Source organism: Oxyura jamaicensis, chromosome 12 (assembly GCF_011077185.1).
Source record: "Oxyura jamaicensis isolate SHBP4307 breed ruddy duck chromosome 12, BPBGC_Ojam_1.0, whole genome shotgun sequence".
NCBI lineage: Eukaryota > Metazoa > Chordata > Aves > Anseriformes > Anatidae > Oxyura > Oxyura jamaicensis.
In genome coordinates this window covers 14,616,257-14,639,376 of record NC_048904.1, presented here as the reverse complement: position 1 = coordinate 14,639,376, position 23,120 = coordinate 14,616,257, and the positions used below count along the sequence as shown (strand labels likewise).

General features: G+C 49.0%; 1 protein-coding gene and 1 long non-coding RNA gene across 3 annotated transcripts in view; both read right to left on the bottom strand.

Moving 5' to 3' along the window:
• Positions 1-13,625, bottom strand: part of SYNPR (synaptoporin) — a 37,008-nt gene extending 23,383 nt beyond the window's left edge. Inside the window, exon 1 of one of the 2 annotated variants that reach the window (XM_035337342.1) lies at positions 13,258-13,625. In XM_035337342.1, the coding sequence (XP_035193233.1) occupies positions 13,258-13,281 (24 nt within the window). In that variant the 5' untranslated portion in view covers positions 13,282-13,625. Of the gene's footprint in view, positions 1-1,897; positions 2,012-13,257 lie in introns of those variants that run through there. The other variant, XM_035337343.1, reaches the window with a different exon arrangement.
• A 916-nt stretch (positions 13,626-14,541) lies between these two features.
• Positions 14,542-22,135, bottom strand: LOC118173090. The gene is made up of 2 exons (XR_004754000.1): positions 22,062-22,135; positions 14,542-21,087 (listed from the first exon to the last, which is right to left on the bottom strand). It is a non-coding gene; the product is annotated as an uncharacterized LOC118173090 (long non-coding RNA).
• Positions 22,136-23,120: the final 985 nt, after the last annotated feature.

Genomic DNA, 23,120 nt, shown 5'->3' with positions numbered 1-23,120 from the left:
CAGCCGCCCCCTTGGTAGGGTTATCCATCACTCCACGCACTCAGAGCTTTGCCATGCATTATTCCTGCACCCTTCCCAAAAGCCAATACAAAGTGCCATAAAAATTGAAACTCTGTTGCTTCACATAGACAGAACCATCACTGTTTGTCTGTATCGGGCATCTCAGCCCTTCCCTCCAGTCCCAAAGCCCACTTGGGATTCACAAGGCAGGCAGCTATTTAAATCACCCGGCTGATGGGCAAGTTCGGACTAGAAGAGAAGGATGAATATTGATTGAGCATAATGAGTCAATCCTGACACAAATAAAACAGGGGCAGAACTATTTATAATGAGCAGACAGGGATAGCAATAGTAGACCAAGACAGTTCATGTAGCCATCATCCCATTGCACAATGAAACACAGAGTCATGCTGCCCTTATTCCATTTAATATAAAATTTGGGGAGAAAAAATGACAACTTTTTGATAATTCTTCCTAAATTACTACCACAGCTCAGGATGGACACACAGATGCCATAAAGTAAAACTCAGCATAAAACAGAAGAAAATCAAGACATATGATAAGCTCAGGCAAAATGGGCAGGAACATAGAGTTAGGGTGGTTCTCATGCAAACCCATGACACATTTAAATCTTGCAGGAGAAGGAAGGATTGGGCAGACCACAGACACATCAGCATTTATAGTTATTCCAGGTGTTCAAATAGAGAAAGAAGAAACTTCACTGGTGTAGGCTGCCTTAGAAGATCCAGAGCAAAAGTGAGGACATCTTACTTACACAACTGTAATCTAAATTAAAGGACATGCTAGATTTTGTTCCCATTGAATCAGTATAGACCTGAAGTAAGTCCATCAGCTTTAACTGAGCCATTCTGAGATCAGTAGTGGGGCAGATATGGTAACAAGTAACCCCCCCAGTCCCAGCCACAATTAAATATACCAGAGACCAGAAACCCAAAGGAAACAGTGCATGAATCTGGAAAAATATCCAAAACACAGCTTCCCCAGCACAGATGTACACTTCCATACCATTCACCCTCCTTAAGACGGCTAAGGTTGGAGCCAGCAGGGAGCAGACCATGCTTTGAGAGAGGAAAGGAGGGCAACCAAAGAACAGTGCATGGAGCAGTGCACACGCCTGGGAAAATAATTCAAGGTGCCACCCAGCTACTCACTTCCACTGCATGTCACTTAGATTTGCAAAAGTATTTAAGTGCCTAATGATAATGATAAAATTGTGATTGATTTTTTTTTTTACACTGGGCTTACTAAATAAAAAAGGAAGCTGAAGTTTACTATAAATTGGCTTGCTAAGTAATTCAAAATAAATCTTCATGCCATAACTTGAGTAGTGTTCCTTAATCCTAAACCAGGCATTTCCTCTGTAAATACAAAGAGTTGTTCTGCCTTTACATGTGGAACAGCACTAAAATCAGTATTAATCATCTCACTGTAATTTGTGAGGCAATGTCAGAAAACAATATATTAAGGAGAACAGGAGAGATTAGGGCTGACCTGCTTTCTGGCCTAATTAATGGAGTCACAAATGCAAGTGTTTTGCAGATGCATAGGGAGCCGCAAAGATTAATGGCTTGCAATAAATAAAGAGAGAAGCGAAGGGCTGCAGTGCGGGACAGACGTACCGTAAATGAAGAGCCATCACCTGCAGCTCTCAGCGTGGGGACAAGGAGAGGAAATGTGAAATTCAATGCACCTCCTTTAGTGGCGTATTGGAAATTAGCACATGTGCCACCATGTTTATTTATGGAGACCAAAGGTCCATCCCAAAACCCACTGCTCAGGCTACTCCTTCTCAGGAAGGATCTTCTCCTTAGGGAATATCTTTGACAGAAGGCTCAGATCCACACAACCTCAGTCCCTCAGATCCAGCACCACTCACCCTGAGTGCCATGAGGCTTTTCAGATGCCTCCTCTTGCTCAGCAAACCCCTCCTGCTGCTCCCCCTGCAGCCACATCCCACCAGGGCTGCCCACCAGTTTCTATCCTTGCTCAGCACACGCTCTGCTACAAGCACCCAGGCAGCACCCACAGTGTGGGAACAGGTGGGGAAGGGAAAAGGAACCAGCTGGAGATTTTTATACCCAGCTCCAGCAAGGGCTGTGCCAGCCCCAGCCCAGCTCTCAGCTGCAGCTGGGTCAGATGCTGCTCGCAGCTGTGCGCTGAGGCCACGCAGCACCTTTTGGAAGCACAATGAAATTTTATTTCATGGGGGAGCAGGGCAAAGGCTTTAAATCCTGGGTATTTCCCCAGGGTGTCTTGGCCAAGCAGCAGGCATAATTCTCCTTTTGCCAAAGTAACTCTATGTCTTTCTTTTTTTCCCCCAAGTTTTGCTGCTTTATGTTGCCAGTGGAGCGCCTGGTACATTAAGCCAAGATTTACTTGGTGGGTTCTGTGCGTGCTGTAATTCTGCGGCAGTCGCAGGAATGCTGTAAACACTACTGTATTTTATTATATCAGGATTTGTGTAAATGGCAGTTGTAAACCCCATAATGGGAGCTTTATGGGCCAGATTCAATAAAACCTCCATCTGCAAGATAATTTTATTGAACCTAGCCTCTCTGAAATTGAAAAGTTTATGGAGAACGGGAAAGCGTTTCCCTATGTTCCTATTTACTCTTTGCCTATAAATCCATGCTCAGCCCTTGTCCCATCTGCACCGTGCATGGATATCGCTTTTCCCCTTCACATCAGATCAATCTCCCAGTGCGTGCTTACCCCTGGTTATTTATTATATGGCCTCTGCCCCGAGGGCCAGCACCGTGCCTGCCTTCCCCAAGGAGCAGCTGGGAGAAGCACAGTGCCCTTGGTGCATCGCATCCCTGCCCATGCATGTTCCCCACCCCTGGTCCAGCCCCGGCTGGAAGACCCTCCACGAGATTTGGACACATTTCTAACAAGGCAGCATGTCTCCGAAGATGGCAGTGCCTTTCTGTATGGCACATAGATGTAGGTATTAATACTTAATTAATTCCCTGCTTTTCTAACGATGATATTCTCCCCATGACCTTGCAGCCTTGGCCGGTGCTGTTGGCATATTTTTATAGGGAAGCCAGGTAAATCTCACAGTCCAGCTTAACAGAAATTTATTATGGTACTGTGCAGTCATAATGTCTTTACTGTTGAATCAGATCAGCATGTTTTAAATAGAAGTTGGACACTTAGCACACTGAGAAAAAATAGCAGTATAATTCCCAGCAGGGCACGTGCCCCTCACACCCACCCAGGGCAGGCAAAGATGGGAAGACCAGCCCGTCGGCTGGAGGCCCTCTCTTTGATTCCAGCTTCACTGCAGTGACAGCAGCTCCTTTATTTCTGTGGTCAGGAGCTGCTGGCCACCCCACAACAGGTTCCCCCTGCAGCCACCCGACCAGAAGCCCCTATTTGCACACACACCTCCAGGTTTTCATTTCAGCAGCCCCTGGAGCGAGGCTCTGGCCCTGCTCCCCTTGGTGCCTGGGGCTGGCACCCCCAGGAGCTGGTCCCAGCTGTGCCGAGGCAGGTGGCAGTGCCACAGCACGGGACCCCAGGCACCGCTCCTCCTGCCACGGTAGGGACAAACGGGATGGTTTCCTATCGCTTCTCAGCGCTTGGCTTTCAGACAAGTCCCCTCAACAGGTTCGCCGTGAGGACCAGAAGAAAGCAGAGCAGCTCCCGACGAGGCGAGCTAAAAGGCTTATGTAGAACACGTTGCGTTAAAGCATCCTGTTAGGAGGATAACGCTGTCATTTAAAATTGATGAAACTTTTATATAAGCCACTTGTCTTGCCCAGGAGCATGCCAGCCCCGCACAGCAGCCCTTGGCAGCTCACTGGCAGGTTTTGCGGGGCTGGCTGGGGATGCACCCCGCGATGAGGGCTGGTCCTCAACACTTCTGCTGGGCCAGGAGGGCAAAAGGGGACTGAAGCTGCTGGAAACCCACCAGGAGAGGTCCTGGTCCCGGATCCTGCCTTGGTGATGGAAAGCTGAGGGGAACTTCTGATGCTTGTGAAGAGCAGCAAGCAATTCTTGAAACGCCTCCTCTTTTATTAGTCACTTTACACATCGAAAGCGTTTCACAAAGGCAACTATTTCTGGCAGGGCTTTTGGATACAAGACTTCCTTTTCTCCGTCTCCCCATAATATAGACACTGAGAAGTGTCTGCCAAAGCTGCGTGGCTCTGTGCCTCCCCTGCTTGCTGGGGCCAGGGGAGGGAGCACCCCCGTGCCCTGCAGCCAGCATCGCCCTGCGCGCTGCCTCCCTTCACTTGGGTTATTTATTTATGGAGCACAACCAGTAACTGAACATCATTATTAAGACTGTAAAGGGGAGATTCAAATGCACTGAATGACTCTACGGGAAAACATTTACTGCAGAGCCGATGGCCCAAAATATGTCACTGGTGAAAGATCGGGGAGCGCTCTCTCCTCCAGTTGCCTGCCTGTTTCTTTTTTAAAAATCTGGCATTTTTCCTGCGTGGATCCAAGCTGCAGACTTCCTGGAATCACTTCTCCTACGTACAAGCCTTCGTGCACTGTAGATTATCAGATTATTGACTTTGGGATTCCTAATTATATCAGTTTGACTGGTTGATGAATTGGAGGTGGATAGCACTGCAGCCAACGCAGCGCTGGGGGGGAGGTGATGACTAGCAGGGCTCATTTTCCTCCAACAACTATCCAGGGAGGGAGCTGAAATATATTCTCCTCCTGCTGAAAAATAAAGCCTAGAGCAATTGTCCACTAATTGCCAGGATTTAGCGTGCCCTCTTAGAAATAAACAGCAGCATTGCAAAAAGCAAGCCTGTGCCTGCCCAGACCTGGCTTGTTTGGAGGAGCCTGGGGATGAGGGAACATCTCAGGATGTGGGGCTGCAGGAAACCCACGTTGTGAATGTTGTGTGCCCCATCGTTGCCTCACTTTTAGCACATCAGTGAAGGACCACTCAAGCAGCTACCCCACAACCTCCAGGATGTGGTGGCAGCTGGGAAAGGACTTTTTGGGGTCACCACTGGGACTGGGCACACATGGCTTGTCCAGGTCTCACACAAAGCACCTCATAGCTCTCACTTGGGTACCAGGCTTCATTTCCAGTGCATTCTGAAAGGGGAATGGAAGTGCAACTACCTAGTTGTGTCGGAAGAAAATACTTGCATCAACAATTTTGCCTGGCTTTGCACTGAGCTAAGCAGATCAGGCCTCTCTCACACAGCGTGGTGAGGACAGCCATCACCTAAAACACCCCGTCCTCCATCCCCAAGGCCAGCAGAACCCTCACAGCAGGCTCCAAAACGTCCCAACGTGGCTGGGCTTTTCCCTGTGCCGTTTGTGGCAGCAAGGCTCTGGTTGGACTTGGTGGCAGCTGCAGAGACCGTCCTCAGCGCCACCAGGCAGGAGCCCTGCAGCGGGCTGGGGCCCTGCGGCATCCTCCGTTTAAAGCACAGCATTTCACTTAATGCCTCGTGTTTTTAAAATTAAAAAAAAAAAAAATACTTAATTTGATTCTTAATGGAAAGATTTATGGAAATGAAATTGGGGTATTTTTAGTGAGTGAGGATCATGTTATAATAATTCAGTTCCACAATACTTTAATCCCAAGGAGACAATTTTCTCTCTTTTTCTTTGAAGAAAATCTTTATCTTTTTTACTCATCTTTCATTGATTATTCTAAAAATCCCATTTAGGCCCGCCACATAATGGTATGGTAGTCTTTTCTCATTATATTTTAATGGAATAAAACCCAACCGTATATGAGAGGATTAGATAGCCATTCGTTGAGGTAAAGAACATTGTTCCTCCAGATGGCCAGACAGAATCTGTGTAATGCCTTTCCTATTTATTAAGTTCAAAATGTAATGCAAGCTGATGAGATGTTTCATCCAGTGTTTAATGGGTCAGCCATAAAGTTGAAAGCTAATGCTAAGGTTGGCAGCTCGCACGGAAGAGTTAACTGGCAGAAAATAAAGACATATTCCGACATCTTCTTGGACCTGGTGAAATGAAAAGTTGTCAGAGAACAAAGCCACTCGCGCAAGCAGGGCAGAGATGTTAAGCTCTTCCAGCCCCTCCAACCACTTGCCAAGGGGTTGAGATAATTGAAGACATCTACAAGGACCTGCTTCATTATTACTATTACTATTCTTAGTAGCCTTATTGTATAAATTGCCTTTTGCACATGGGCAGTGACAGGTCGGCAAGGAAACCACACAACTAAATGCGTCGATGCTCACCGCCGACAGATTTACGAGTACCTGAGTAATTAGTGGGTGGGCACCTGCTTCACTGGGGAGGTACCACACAGAGCTGTAGCTCTCTGCAGCCAAAGCTCGCAGTTCTTCCCCCCCCCCCCCCCCAGCAGCCTGGAAGTTACAGCTCTTCCCCTGCTGCCTTCCTAACTCCACATCCCTACCCTCTTCTTTCAAGGAGGTGGGAGCAAAAGCGAGACAGATTTGTTTAATTTGTGCATGCGATCCCTGAATAACTCATGTTGTGACATATGCCACTCCAGCGGAGACATGCACTCCTTTCTGGGCCTGAAGACTTTTCCAGCCTGCTGGCACAAGAAGGCAGTAGTGATGCTCTCGGCGGGGATGTTCGCTGCCACGGTGCCCCAGTGCCAAGTGGCCACCCCCAGGCTGCTCCAGTTCATGTGTGAATGCAACTCTGTCCCTGCTCCCTATTGAAAACACGGGATTTTTTTGCGGGCGTTCGAGTCTGATTATGTGGGATTTACTGTGTAATGAGTGTAAACATTTAATTATGAAATTAAAAAGGTTGGACGGTTGCTCATTTCCTTGCTTGCCTGTTAGGTTTAAAAACATCTGGGTTTAAAACAGCCCACCATATAACATAACTGCATACAGAGCGTGATCCAAAGCATTACTAAGTCGGATTTACTCTCTCCAATAAACACAGGGATTTACCTTATGGCTGAGCAGTGTCCACACATGGAGCACTCTGAGAAAGTGCCCCAGAACCTAATGTCACTGACACCCCTGATGGGGGTCCCTTAGGGGCTCAGCAGAAGCCATGACGATCCCATACCTCCTGCAGCATTGGATGGCAGAGGAATACACAAGCAGCTTGTAAAAAAAGTGTCGTACGGGGTAGCTGCACCGTCTGCCCTGGGACAAGGCACCTTCCTCATCTGCTGTAATGCTTCGTTACCCAATTTGCATCTTTGTTCTTTCCGCCCGCCCCAGCGCTGCCGGGCAGACCTGAGTGCCGGAGGAGCATCTTCCTGCTCTGATTACAGCCTGCCACATGCGGCAGCGGCAGCGAGAGGTGGGAGCTCTCCTCTGACCAGAAAATGCGCTGACGGCCGGGTGCCCGCAGCACAGCGCAGCGTGGGGGCTGCAGAGAAACCCTCCCCGGGTCAGGAGCAACTCCACATGATTACTCCAGGAAAGGCGCCTGTCCTTCAATCACGCTGTATTATTTATGACCTAATGATTGCCCATTGACTAGCAGGGATTATACGTTAGCTGAGATGTTTCTGGGTGAATGAAAGGGCATTAACCTCATTATTATTATGGCCGTGCTCATCAGAGGCCATTAGCAGCTTCCTCTCGGCTCCCCGCGCTGCTGCGAAGCCACTTGGTGTCATCTGCTCCCTCTCCACCCGCCGCCCCGCCAGCACGCATGCCTGCACTCGGCTCTGTCTCATTTCTCAGGCAGACTTAAGGAAATGGGTGAGAATTATTTTGTTTGGGAAGGCATCCAGAGAACTCTTGGGATGAATAATCCAGCGCAACAGCTTTGTCCCGTGAGGATTTGAGAGTGCTTTCAAACTGCTAAGCAATGAGGCCTCGCTTCCTCCTCACACCCCCAGCAGTGCTCTCTGAAATGATGGCTGGACGTGTTTTTTTTCAGTTTTTTAGTCTCAAAACACCCTCAGGAGCAGGACCACTGGGAACAAGGCTTTCCTTTGGAAGTCACGGCTGCTTTTGTAGGCAATATGTGTGCGCAGCCAGTCCTGGCCACCGATGGGTGGCCCACGGTTGGTGTCCTCACCATCGTAGAGTTGCCCTTCTTGCTCCAACCCAACCTCCCCATGGCACCCTTTGTGACAGAGGAAGGCTCGAGCTGTGCCCGGGCTCCCGTGCAGGACCCATCCCCTCATCTCAGAGCAATTTTGGATGGAAAATTCCATCAGCACCAGCTCCAACCTCAGCACCCGCCTCTATGCAAAGGGCTGGAAGAAGAATTTGCTCCTGGCTAGCTATCAGCACTCATGGTAAAAATAATTTCTTTTCTAATAATTAAAATGATGGGCTATAAATGAATGCTTGCCTTGTTGAGCTCTGGGAATTCACAGGGAACATTTTGAGCAAGAACCGTTTTCAACACTAAAAGCTCCCTTCCCTCTTCTTTCCTCCACTCCTCTTACGCTGTCCCCAGAGATGGCATTGCTCTCCTTCCTGACACTAGATCATAAAGAGCAACACCTAAACATTAACGTGTTAAGGAAACAGTAATAACAGTGTCCTTACATTGGAAAAATAAATACATATTCCATATCTCACTAGGTCTTGACACACTTCATCTGGCCAGCTTAAGCTCTCCCCATTTCCTCTCCATCCTCACCCAGACCATATTCCTCCACACCTCTTCCCTGTCTCTTTTTCTTTCCATGCCTTCTCACTGGTGTTCCCTGAAATCTGCAGCTATAACTGTTTCTAAACACACACACAAAAAAAAGATAACAGAAAAACGTGGCAACCCCCTTGCCTGAACGCTCCCCATTTCCTTCGTGTTTCAAAATACTTGCAATTTGGAAATAATCAGGCATACTTTTCTTTCTCTCAATGGCCAGCAGCTGCTGTGTATCTTCTCTGCCACTTCCCAATGTACTTCAAATCCTACCAGAACCCGGAAAAAAGCAAGCTCTTGTTCAAAACCCAGATGCATCAATATGGGTTTGGCTGTAGCAGTCTTTATACCTGCACTGCTGGAGATGATTATCCAGCTTTTACATCTGCAGATTCAGGCCTGTGGAATAAAACCAGGACTGATAAAATACGGAAGCAAAGAAAACACAAGCAGAAAATGAAAAAAGCAATTGAACATGCTATAAATTCAGGATCAGGTAAAAGCTAATTATGGTCATGTTCGCTAGGAAGAAGAGGGCACAGAGAGGGAGATAGACTTATTAATTATTTGTGTTATGGTAGCACTTAGAAGCCCCAGTCCTTTATCTGGGACTAGCTGTGCTATACATGGCAAACACTCAAATATCTCCGGGTAATTGCACACATTTTTAAGAAAAATGTGCAAATGCTCTGTTCTTTCACCTTCAGCAGCCTCTGCTTTGTTGCTGCTGCTGGAGGAGTCCAAGTTCACCTCTGGCCTTGTTCCGAGCAGCTCGCTGGATGCTCTCATGGGTCCGAGAACAAATAATTCAGCATGGAGGCATCCTCCACCCATAGCCACAGTGGGCAAACAGCAGCAAAACCTCACTGTGGGCACGAGGCTTATCCATCGGCAGCCCCATCCCCTGGCCTGGGGGACAGAGCGCTCACTGCTGCCAACAGGGATGTTTCATCCTCATTGACTCTGTGCAAGTTTGATTGCTTTTCTAATTAAGATACATTTTATGGTAATCTACCAGGCCCCTTAGACTAAATCACTCAGTTAATCTGTTGTTAGTGCCCATATGTTTACAGCTTTCGAGCCTGCTGCAGCATATTTGCTTTGCCAGGGTGCTGGGGAAGTTTGGTGAGAGATGAGCTGCGGCGTGGTCCTTCAGGTGGTGGGACGGCTTCCATCCAGACAGCCTGTGCATGGACGGGAAGGGAAGGGAAGGGAAGGGAAGGGAAGGGAAGGGAAGGGAAGGGAAGGGAAGGGAAGGGAAGGGAAGGGAAGGGAAGGGATACAGTGCAGATACAGAGCCCCATGCTGATCACCTGTCTCTCCCACTGTATGCACAGAAGGGGTCAGCACATCTTTCTCATTTTCCTTTTTTCCTTCCAAAATAATGATTGGACATGACAGGAGAGGAAGGCTAAAGACTGTCACAGTGTTGCCACGTCTCCAGCCCCAGACACCAAAGTAAAGAGGAATTTCATTGCAAGCTCAAGGGCTCTGAGCCTCCTCTCAGGCAAAGGACCATCACCACTTCGCAAACCAAGGGTTTGGTTTGACTAGCAAGAGTCAGCCCCCTCCTCAGCTGCACCAGACACTGAATGAAACAACAACTGAGCAAGTGCTGTACCATGCTGCCCCTGCAGGACCCCAGCCTCCCCCCCAGCCCACCACACGACCATGCTGCATCAACAGGGGGCACCAGGCTGCTCTCTGAAAGGACTTGTGCTCAGCTTGCTGAAGGAAAGAGAGCCCAGAGGCAAAATCAAGAAAGACCATCCTCTAGGTCAAGTTGCCATCTGCCATCCTACATACAGGGAAATATTTTCTGAAAAAAAAAAACGGTCATATAATTGTACAAGAACCCTTAATCAAGAATGACACGACGAATAAAGCACCACCTGCCATCAGCAGCAGTGACAGGCAGCTGCTACCCAATATCAACACAAATACCTTTCCCCCCGTGGAGCACCTATTGATCTGAACGGGATTAACAGAGGTGAGGAAAGTATTCATTAAGTCTTCCAAGGACTTGGCTAAAAAAAGAATATCTGGCATACAGGAGGAGATATTTAAGAAAACAATCTTTTAAGAGCTTAAGAAATTTCTCTAGGAACTGAGTGAGCTAGGTGCCACAGAGCCAACGAGACCGGTCTCAGAGGAGAAGCAGCTCCCCAAGATGCCTCCCCTAGAATAACATTTTAGCTCCCCCAGAATAACATTTCTAACTCCTTCCAAACCCTAATGCACCTGCCAGAAAGAGAGAGCCACTCCTCCACCCCACTGGCACAGCTCTCGTGGTTTCAGCCCTGGAGGTGTGTGAGGCTCTTTGGGTATGGTCAAGAAGAGGTGGCAGAGGATGCTCCAAGGGGGCTCAGGTGGGGAGAAGCCACCCCCAGACCTGCCACCACCAAGGAGCAAGAGGTGGAGGAGGACCATACGTTGCAGTGCCAGGATGGGCAAAAGGCAACAGAAAACCGTGAGCGTGGAAGACTTTTGTATGTACAACATAGGGAGCAGGGCAAGCTCTGCTGTCCCTCCAAGTTTGTCTTGGCCATATCTTGTAGAGAGAGCATGTGGGGGTTGGAGGGGTCATTTCTGCTCAGCCAGAAGCTCCTCTTGCCAAGGAAAAGCCTTGCAGTGATGGACGTAACCACATTGCTCACAAAGGGCCTTCCACTCCTTCAGCTGCTGGTGAGGATGAGCCCTGCCCTGCCTGCAGTCACGCCAACCAGCCCTGGCCACTTTTCCTGCTTCAAATCCATAAAGACAAGCCGAACCATCTTCTTAATTAACCACAGCATGCCCAGCTTTCAGGGAAGTCTGGCACCCCTGCTACGATGAGTTAGACAGCACAGAAACCCCAGCCCTTCAGTTCTGCAGGGCTGGAGGCAGCAACCACACTCCTCAGCTCATGCCAGCCAGCCCTTTCCCCTCCAGGGGCACCCAAACGTGCTCCTCGGCCACCTTCCTGCTCACCTGGAGGTTACTGCGCTGAGCCACATGCCTCAGGCTCGGCAAAGCTGGAAATGCTTAAAGCAGTCCTCAGGCAGGCAGGATTATGCTTAGGAAGTGTGGGAGAAATGTGCTGCTTGCCCATGCCCTCCACACCTGAGAGATTAAACGACTGGGAAAAAAAGATTAGATTGGGAAAAAAACAATTATGGTTACGCACCTTGTCCCCTAACACTGTGCCGAGCACACACGCTCATGGGAAGCTGTGCAGTATAAATACACACAGTACTTACAAAATAGCAATCATGTAAAAATGGGAAAAAAACTGAACTGGGAACAGATTCACCCCATTTTGGGGTGGGAAACAGAGCCCCAGGGATGGGCTCCCTGCTCCAGCAGCCACCGCAGCCCCCAGCAGGGCTCAGGAGCTGGCTGCAGAGGGGGCACAGCCCCCAGGGCTGCCTGCAGCTGCTGTGCACACAGGTGGGAAGGCGAGTGCAACTCCTCCATTTGGAGAAAAAAACATTGGAACAATTAAGCTTGCCCAAAAGCAGCTTAAAATGACAAAGCACTTACTGCCAATTTGAAATTTCACTCTGGAAGAGTTCAGCCTGCGCTGCCAGACACATCCCTACCTCCTCTTATGGGCTTAATAAAGCCAGTTACAGCCTTACTGGAGCACACTTTAAGCATCTATTAGCATGCCCTGGTATCATGAGAGTAGGTGGATTATTCCGGGTATGGTGTGTGAATTTTCCGGGCAGGTAACTAACTACTCGAGCCTGTTCTCACAGCAGCTCCAGCTTGTGGAGTTTTTAAAGACTTGTGAAGCACTGACGTGATCGACTCTCAGGGATATGATTCAAGTATGAAAGAATCAAAGTGCCGATAAATTAATGAATATAAAGCAGTGAATTCAAATATTTATCATGCAGTCTGGAGGTTTTCCAGCTATACATCTTGCTTTCCTCAGCCGTACTATTGCAATCACTGTCTGGCATTGCCTGGAAAGCACACGGTGAGCTATGATGGGGAGAGAGAAATAACTGCACCTCGCTGTTATTTACAGGTAACAAAGAGGTCTCCAACTTAGCCGAGAGCACAGAGGAATGAGGCTGCTGAGCTGTACAAAGCAGAGGCAGGGAGCAGAAAGTCAGAGCAACAGTCTATTGACCTACATTAGCGATATCACACGCCGAAAAGAATGCTATGCTCTTAATTACTTTAAAGATTTTCTTTATTTCAGTAATACGTTTTGGTGAGGAGCATGTTGCTGCCCACCTGCCGTACTTCAGATTGATCTCTCCAAGGTAATATGCAGTCAGAGATTCGTGCTTCAGGTTGATCGATATGAAATAGCTCTTACTGATTTTTCTATATCAAATATTGCTGCATTATTTTCGAGGAGCCTTTGGTTAAAAGTGCCAGAAGAAACATGACAAACGTTATGTTTAACATTCCTTTAATGCTCACTCTCCACATTTCTGCTGTAAAATGAAGTGCAAAACAAGTTTTCAAAGCAGACACCCCCCCCCCCTGCAATGCAAAATACAAACCAAAAATATTTCAATGTATCTAAAAACCATGGAACAGTTGGGCTCAGCATGAGAGTACAAAGAAACCAAAGCTAAAAACAATTTGGTGGGCTTTGCAATTCCTTTCAAAACCCACTTCTCCCCCAAAACAGCACAGCTACACAAATAAATAGATATGCATATAACTTACCGGAGCAAATATCACCATACACATTTACAAAAGGATTTATAATCCAACTTGCGTCTCCTGAAATAAAGCAAGGTTTGTCTCATACTAAAAATAAAGGCTCCCAAAAGCTTCTCGCAGTGGAGAGGGAGAGAGAGAGGGAGGGAGGGAGGGAGCGAGCACCAGCTCCTTGCCTCTCTTTTTATGAAGCAAATAAGGAGAGCAAGAAAATCAATGCTGAGAGAAAGTGAGCTGATATACCAATCAGGCAGCAGCCCCAGCCTTATTTGCGGAGGGATAGCAAAATGGTCATATTATTAGACAATGACTACACACAGCCTAAGTGGAGAAATCTAATACTTTCCCCGTGGCGAGAGGCTGATTGCTTTGTTGTGGTGCAGGTACCACCACGGCGTGCTGCGAGATGCAGCCCTGTCCTCCCCACGGAGGATGCAGAACGGCTTTGTTCTGGGTGCACACTCTGGGGAAAGGAGCACCTCGCCATTTCTGGGCTGAAGTTGGGCTCAGCTTAAAGAACCTCCGAACCTGACACTTGCAGGTTGCCCCCGGAGTAGCGCGTCTTCGTTGCTGGCTTTTGGGGGCTCTTTGCTGTGTTTTGCAGACCTCCCTGCTGTGCCTCTCGCTGCCTCTCAGAGCCTGCAGCTCCAGCAAGGAGCCCACCCAGAAAGCGGATCAGACCTTCCAGGTCGCATTTACTGTAACGTGCACTGAGCTCCTCCTGTGCCCTCACAGAGCTGGACCTCCAGAGCATCTCCCTCTAACTCAAGCTTTTTCCACTTCTTTTGTGTCAGAGAAAGCCTAGGGGGAACCCACGGGTTCCCTTCACCAAACGGGAAAAGTTCTGCACTATTAATTTACCCAGACCAAACCTTCACCATGCCCCTGTTTGCCAGGAGGAGGAGAGCACAGCAGGAGCTTAGCTCACTGCCTCCAACATGCAGGCATCCGCTTGCCAGCGGCACTCATCTCTGGCAGCTGCACACCGGGTCCTTGGGATGCTGCCACACCTGCTGCCCCAGCACTGCGACACAAGCACCCCACAGCCCATTCCCCGCAGACCCCTCATCAGGTTTCAGATCTTGGCACAAAACAGACCCACAGCTCCTTCTCTTTGCAAGGAGCCTGGCTCTCATCACAAGCCCACTGCCCCAGCGGTGTTTGGTGTGAGACCGTGAATCACACTCCATGCTATTTATTTTTCTCACCAGCCCTGGGTTTAATCACCGTTTTGCCCTCTTTTCCAGACTCTACAACAAACGCATGTGACTTAATAGATGAAACACAATGTGAACTTTCTCTTTTATTTGGAGACAGAAGTTACATGCTGGCATACAGAAACACCTGCTGGGTGACAACAGTTCTCTGCAGAGCAAAATCTGAGCGCATTTACTTTTCCAAAGCAGTGTGGAATTCAGATTGTGCCAGCAGAGCTGGAATTCACAGGGAAAAACATAAAGATAAAAACCAAGAGGACCAAACGCATCTGATAATTCCGATTGTCCATTTGGGGCTGGCACTCCCAGCACTGGATGCTCACAGCCCGGGCACAGAGGATGCTCACACATCCCCTGACGAGCTCCCAACCTCTGGGCCTGTTTCCCACGAGTGGGAGCTGCACCACCACGCTGCCAGATGTCCCTTCTGGCACCACAGCCCTGCCTCTCCAGAGGCAGCTCGCTGCCAGCCAGCGCTGCAAGGAGACGACATGGTGCCGAGCGAGTTCTCCTGGGAGAGATGCTGAGGCGCTGCTCCACAGCTTGGTGCATTCAAACAGAGGGGAAAGCATCTGCCTGCTGCTGTGCCTGCTGCCTACCCGAGTCACAGCCACGCTGATCAGACAACCACGGTCTTCTGTGTTGTGCTCAGGTCTACGGCTGGCACCGAAACTTGCTGAATCTCATGCGGAGCAGCATCCTGTTGCAAGGTGTGACAGTGAGTGAAATGCAAGCACCTCTCCGTCTCATTTTCTGGTGGGATCATTTTATCTTCCCTCCCCACCTCACCTTGCATTATCAATGGCTACACAATTGCAGCTACTTAAAAACTCACTGAATTCTTGGAAAACCTTGAAAAACGTCCATTAAAACAGCTTTGCAGAGGTGCCCCTGGGAGCTGCCAGGCCTTGGCCCTCCAGAACATGTGCCCACCTGGCTACCTGTACAGGATGCAAGGGAGCAGAGTGCAGGTTTAGCCAGAGCACAACGGGTGGCAGCAGGTGATGCCCCATCCCATCCCACAGCTCCTTCAAACAACACCACAACACAGACTCCGTGATGGAAGGAGACCCAAGCTTGATTTTTTTTATCCCAGAGGGTGACACGCCATGAATGGATCAGGTCTAACACTGCTGACAGCAGATGCGTTGGTGCTTGCTGATGAGGCAAAACTCTCATCGGGATGCAGGAGGCCCTGCAGCACTGGTGCTTGCTTTGGCTTCATTAGATCCCTTTGGAAAATTCCATTTGAAATATTGGATGGGACACTTTACATCGCCAAGCATAAAACCAGGCTCTGCCAGTGTCAGCACTGCTAGGACACATCTCTCTCCGTGCTGTATCAGAGCTTTCCACTTTTGATTAAGCTGGGAGTTTCAGAGCAGACTAAAATGCTTCATGGGATTTGAGCTCCAGACTCCTTTAGATACCACTGCAGAGCTGTACACGTCCAGCAGATTTTTGCCAGCTTTGCTGCACCACTGCAGGGTCTAAAGAGCCTCAGCCCCTGCCTGCAGAAGGTTCCTGACCAGAAGCAGACTTGGGAGGCACCCTCAGGAGAACAGCGTGAGATGGGGCTGCTCTTCTCCTGACTGCCCACTGCACTTTGCCATCTCCCCTTACATCCCCCAGCCCAGTGCACAGTGCCTAAAGCCCACGTGCTGTGATGGGAAGGGCAAGGAGGGAGCCCAAAAGCACAGTGTACACTTAGACCCTCTTACTGCTGTGCTGCTTTGTTCTTAGTACATTTGCTCTTATCACCCCAGCAGCCCTGTTTCACACATCCCACCACGCAGGACCTGAGCCGGAAGGTTTTCAGCATCGGGCACCACGGTCCTCAGCTCTGTCTGAGGCTGCATCTTACCTGCCTGGCTAGGCTAAAGCAGGAGCAGGCAGCTAGATCAGTGCCCATGCCACATTTACAGGACCTAATTAGCACTATCAGAGCCTCCATTCCAGCTGTGCTGTACTGAAAACATTCCTGAAGCAGCCGCTGCAGATAACCCGTCAGCCCAGGAAACACTCACAAGGGCTGCCCGTTTGCCAACAGAGATTTTTCACATTTCCCTCTCAATCTCTATTTAAGTTTGGGAAGGCAGAAAATTAAAAAAGTCTGAGATCTAACTGGAAGCCGTTTGTTTTTCCCATGGAAATGGAACGTTTCCTAATGAACCTCCCCTCCCCCTGCGCCACCCAGCTCTGGATGCAAATATTGCTGCAAGTTTATCAATCTGCGCCTTGTTTCACGCTGTTTGCAATGCTAATGAGTAAACCAATTTTGACATATTATGTAAGCCAGTTTCTGAAACAGAGATTCTTGGCAGGCCAAATGTAAACACAGACACCCTCTTGCATCCAATTTAAATGAGCATGTTGCTGAAAGCACGGAGGGCTTGATTCTGTGACTTATTCCTGATTTACTCCAGTGGAAAAAAAAAAAGTGGAAACAACAAAAACTGGAAAAAAAACACACCACCCTTCAATTCAATTACTAGCGCAGCAGCAATTTGCAAAATGGATCTAATTTTGTAACACAAATATGCTGGAATAAGCTAATGCAGGGTGGTGACTGGGGCACCGTGTGAGCATCAGCACAACGCACAGCCAGGAGCACACATGCCATTCCAGATGGAGCTAATGGAGGAGATGACAGCTCTCCCCTCCCTACCTCACCAACCAAATCCAGGTCCAGGTAGGGACAACCCAGAGGACGACTCCTTTTAGCCTCCCAGCCCTTCCACCATGGCTTTGCAAGAAGACCTTGCATACCTTGGCAGCCCCACGAACCACTCATCACCTCGTCCACCCAGTCTACTGTGAGGTCCCCAAACTGGCACCTGGCCCCAGCACCGGGACAGCTGGACACCCTGATGGATGGATCGTATCCAACCTTTGCAGGCTGTCCGAGCAGAACAACGTGCTGGAAGGCACACAGGTTGGATGGCAGGCCGCAGTGCCCAGCAGTGCTCTGCCCAGTGAGAGGGATGAGCTGATGCAGATTTAGGGGTAGCAGAAAGATGGCATGCATTTTAAATACACCTTAAAAACAGCTCTACTAGAGAGCTGGACAGGATTCATTAAAGAGAAGATGGGCTGGAATAAAATCTCTAATTTCCACTTTTCACAATACCATCTGGAACATTTGCATCTGCCAAAAGCACAGTGTATTTCTGCGGAGAAGCAAAAGCAAATGGGTTTGCAACATACCTGGAGGTGGCCTTTGCCCCTCTAATGGATCTGGGCATCTCCAGAGTGTTTTAAAGCTATAACACAAGTGTGAAGCTGAACTGTGCTGCTCCCGCCACAGCAGAGGAAAAGAAATGAGATGCTCAGCTGTGAGGTTGGGTGTGCTGCTGCAGAAAATATTTATTACATGTGTCAGAGATCCTGCCAGGCATCAGAGCCAACCCCACGTTCAATCCCGTGTCACTTCACAACATCAGGACCAGGATGTCATTAATCATAGCAGGCTCTTTTGCATTATAAAAGAAATGAAAGCATGAGGAAGAATACTTTTAGCCTCCAAGCAAATATCCCATCCTGAGCTTTCAACGATGACAGCAAACCTTAGAGCTCTTTCCTTCGTGCTGCATAGCACTTTCAAGTTACAATCATAAGCAGCCGAAATGTCACACATTTGCTGGCTCATCAAGTTCCACCCTGCAATTTTGGAAGTACACAGTTGCTAAAGTAATTCAAGGTTTTAGCATTAAGTTTTTTCTCATGCCGTGCCTATACATGAAAAAGAAGAGGACAGTGCTCAAAAACAGGGCAGCTGACAGGTGAGCATCACTTGGGATGGAGGCAGCAGGGGGATGAGATGCTACCACACACTGCAGCAAAGATTGGGGAGAGAAGAGGCCCTGCAGACCCTAGAGACCACCCAGGACCTTGCCCAAACTAGTCTGAGCCCAGGTCTTCGCCAGACATCTCCCACCCCTCTAAGCATGGATGCTTAGAAGTCTGGCTGCTAATCCTGGCAACTCCCTTTGGAAAGCCCTCACTGCCCATCCAAACACCTCCTGCATTTCTGATGGGGTTACTGCCCACTCCCCCAGCCTCCTTTTTTACGTTGCTTTCCATATTTTCAACATTAAGTACTGTTTCTGCACTTCTAAAATACCAAAGACTAGAAAAACACAGAACAAAAATAACCTGAAAGCCAAGTGGGCACGGACTGGATGATGAGAACAGCATGGAATAGGAGTGAATCAGATTAATTTCTATTGTAATTTTTGTAGCTATTTAACAGGAAGAATGAAAAAAATCTAATTACTGTCAACTGTAAGTTTTCAGCTTCCCAGCCAGCAGAGCGCTGTTATTAAACTACTGCATAATTGCCTCTTTTACTCCGCTTCCCACAAAGTTGTGTTATTTCACTCATAGTTAAACTCATAATATTGGCTTCATAACTAATCCTGTCAATTGAAATCCCTGGGCTTGCGCAAGGATAAAAATAGCCAAGTTGGTTCATTCCTCAGCTTTCCTTCAAGGCCCATCTTACAAGTGCTGGGGCTGCAGTTCAGCAGGGCCACGTCCCTCTGACCCACAGCTACCTGCAGGAATTTGTCCAGCCAAGCACAGCACACGGGGACAGAGAGAGCTCCTGCCCATCTCTGCCTCCTGAGGGCGAGAGCCGAGGCGAGATACTTAGAGGTGGGGTTCAGCTGTGCAATGCTAAGCCCCAACCTTTCTGCCCACCCTGAGACTTCAGGCCTGCGCTGAAGTTTAGGTGATGCTTGCAAAGGCTGCAGGTGCACGGAAAGCACATGTTTCTGCCTTCCCCATACACCAAGCACTAGATATTTATCTCACACACAAGATCATGCCAGGGCACCCGATTCCATATTCGAGCAAATAAACTCATTGAGATGAATGATCGTCAAAAAGTAAAAGATTTGTCTGTGCACTTCCTCAGGAGACTGCCATTAAGCACTGGACCTTTACCAATCTGAATTTTGGACGTTTAGGCTCTGCCTGAACCCCCACTTGCTCCGTGTGTGTTGGGCAGACCCTCCCTGCTAACCCCCAGCACCGTCCTCCCCTGCAGACACGGTGTGCTTGCTGCAGGAGAGCCAGGCTCTCGCAGTGGCACATCCTCCTGCCAGTGGGATGCTTCCCTTGCCCAGGACACACAGTGGGGTGATAACCTTCACCCAGCTCAGGTTTGGGGAGGTGACAGGACTGGAAAGGGTAAAGGAAAGTGGCTTTGGTCTCACACCCAGCCCTATCATCCCCAGCTCTGTCTCTGGAGACAGCAGCCCTGTGCCAGGGATGCTCTCTGGTGGGCACGCACAGAAACTGCTGAGAGCAGGCAAGGAGCAGATGGGAAAGGATGCAATATCCAGCACAGGTGTCTGGCCAGCAGCTGCTTCCCCTGCAAGCCCAGGACCCCAGCTTCACCCTCAGACAGAGCTGCAGAGAATGGGAAACAATATTTAACCCCTCTCCTAGGGCTTCCACACACACCTAGAGCAGCTCTGCAGTTTCTGCATTTGCCTCCACCCTGTTCAGCTGCTTGCTTGGCTGCAACTGACGCTCAGCCCAGAGCACAAAACAGCACAAAATGCTCCAGCTGCGCCCCTGTGCCTGCAGGGGAGCCACGGGAGATGGCTTCAGCTGAGTGTTTTCCCTCCTGGCAGAGCCACCAAACAGCAGTACTAACCCCTTTGCTTTCCTGGTGGAGATGAGAGGATGGAAAAATAATTAACGCCATTGCACAGTCCCTCGGTGCTCAGACAAACCAGGGCTGCTCTCAGCCAGACCAGCCTGCAGATATGGGTGTCCCCTGGGCAGGGGCCAGCAACCCCCAAGATTTAGAATGAACACAGCCTGATGTAGTGCTTGTTCTCTCATTGATGTTTGTGCAAGCGGACCTGCAGGCCAAGGGACCTCCTTGTCTAGTAAGCCTCAGAGATGCAGGGGAGCTGTACTATAGGCCAAGGTTAGCCCTGCTGGTGGTGTCCCTGAACTGCCAGTGCCGGCCCTCGGGGTCAGGGAGCACAGCCCACATTGTGGGGCCTGCCTCCACACCCGCTGGCCATGGAAAGGATGAAGGAGGGGAGGACCCAAGTACCACAGCTGAAGCAAACCCCTTAGCCTGACTAAGAATTGTCCCTGCACAGTTCTCTTACAGTGTCCAAGTAGAGGATGAGAGGAATAGGCAAAGAAAAGTGAAGCTGCCGGATATGTGGGCAGCAAGACCCCCAAGAGGAAGAAGTGCTGGTGATGGGACACCACATGCAGGTACCCAGAGCACCACAGCAGAGTACAGGCCAGTCCACATCTGCTAAAGGTGACAGCAAATGTATCCTCTTTGGATGCTCAGCCAGGTCCTCGAGGAGACATGGCAAAGCAATCACTCTTATAAACAAAGGCCTTGATATCCAGATGTATGTCCCTGCGCAGCACTCTTTCAGCATCCCAAACGCTGCTAGGGGCTTCTGCTCTTCCATGTCCCCAGCCTCCAGTGCTTGTGGCATGTCCATTTAGTTCTGTCAACTCTTCACCCCCCAAAGAGAAGGAGAAATGAGAGTCCCAGGCTGTCCTCTGCTCCTCATGACGTGACAATGTGTTTTGGTGGCTTCCCATCAATCACCAGCAGGTTTTCGGGAGGAACCTGAAAGAGGAGAGCACAGGCCATGTTAACACCAGGTAAATCAAAATTTTAGAGAGTAACTTTCAAATTTACAGCCTGGTTTGAGCATGCAAGAATATGTGCAAGGTCTCACTATTCCCCAGATTCAAGTACTATGGGTGAGAGGGTAAAAATGCATTTCAACTGAAGATTTAGCCAGGGGAAAAGGATAAGTGCGCTTCTGCTTCAATAGCATCTAATTAGCAGGGGGATTTTAGATGTAAAAGCAAAACATAGGCCTTGCCACCAACTTCTAATTTAACAGTTCAATCAAAGAAGTCATCAGCTTTCCTTGACGGCTATAATTAAGGGTCTGCATGGAATGCAAGGCCTGTTGTGCTTGCAGCTGAGAGGGGAAACTCTCTTTTGGCAAATCTTGTGCGCCTGGGTGAGTCTGCAGGCCACATCTAACAGTTTTCAGCCAGCTGTTAGCACAAGGTTTGTTCCCAGATGTGGGGCATCCCACTGCTCCAGCTCCCTCAGATCTGGGATCCATCCCCCACCACATAACTATATCCATCACAGGAGCAGGAGACAGCTACCTTGGGTCCTCACCATGCAGCAGACATGCCCGTGTGCCTGGGGGCAGGGACTGTCTGAACGTGCCCATGTCATCTTGTAGAACACTTAGACTTCAATCCTGCGATGGATGCTCTCCTAGTCACACCCAGAGCAGTACGTGGTCCTGGGGGTCAGGGACCACTGACAAATCTCCATGTGGAGAAAGAGGCTGGAGGAAAGTAGTGGGTTGGCCGTTTGGTGAAAGATTCCACCTCTCTAAGCAATGCCCAAGCAGACAGCCACTTTCTTGATCATGCACTGCGCTATCTCTTCAGCTCTAAGACACAGTGACCACAGAAGGTCACGAGGGCATCTTGTATAATCCCAACACTCAGTAAAACCAGCCTTGCCCGTGACAGAAAATACTATCCTTTTTTTCTCTGGCTATATCTTACCAGAATCAGCAGCAGCAGGGGTCTTCCAAACACCAGCTTCAGGAGGGTCGGGTGGTGAGGTACTGTATGTCCCCTGTGAACGAAGGGGAATGGTGCATTTTTTAAGTTCTGTGTTAGGCAGCCGCACAAGTCCTCTAGGTGGAACTTCCCTGTGGAGCGCAGGAGACTGTCCTTGTCCAAGCATCAGAAGGTGTCTGTGCAAGCCATCTCATCGTCATTTTTTTTGCACATTTTTGTGAATATGAAATTCAAGCATTTATTATTTCTTGATGTGAGGAACCCCCCAGGAGCACTCCAGTTTGCCCAGTCTCAAGCAGCGCACACAAGCTCTCACGTATGAGCTCTGTGCCAGTCACTTCCAATAAAGGGATCTTAAGTGAGCTGCCCAGTATCAAGAAATCTTTCTGAATGAACTGTAGTATATATAAATCCATCGTACCCCAGCTGTTTCAGGCTACCACCAGTGGTTCTTTGTAGCTTTCTACCCCATCCACTTAGCCTGGCAATTTACTCTTTTATTCTCCAGGCACCTCACTTCTCTTGGTAGAAAAGCAATGCCTGCTGCTGCCATCTAGATGAGCTCCACCTCATTAGCTCTCTGTTTCATTCTGAAACTTGGCTGAAAACTTATTTGCTCTCTTTCTGCTCACACCTCTCCATTTCCCTCTCTCTGCTATTATCTCTCTAATTATATTATTTCATCCTGTAATGAATGTAGCGCTTGTAGGAACGATGCTTTGCAAAATTACCTTCTATTTGCATTTACATCTGAGCTTTTATCATTACACAGAATAGATAAAGAGGGATGAGGAGGGATCTGACAGTTACCAGGAAGCAGCTCTGGCTGAACTTCTCACTGGCTTTGGAATTACTAATGCCTTTTTTTTTTCCCCCTCCAATCTCTCCTTCTCCCCCACTTGCATTTGCCACTTTTGGCAGGAACCCTCTGCAGCAGCCTCTCCTTCTCCAGAGGCACTGACAGCTCTCTGCTCAACCCAACCACCTGGGCCACCACACCTGCAACCTCAGTCAAATTTGGTTACACAGGCTAACAGGGCT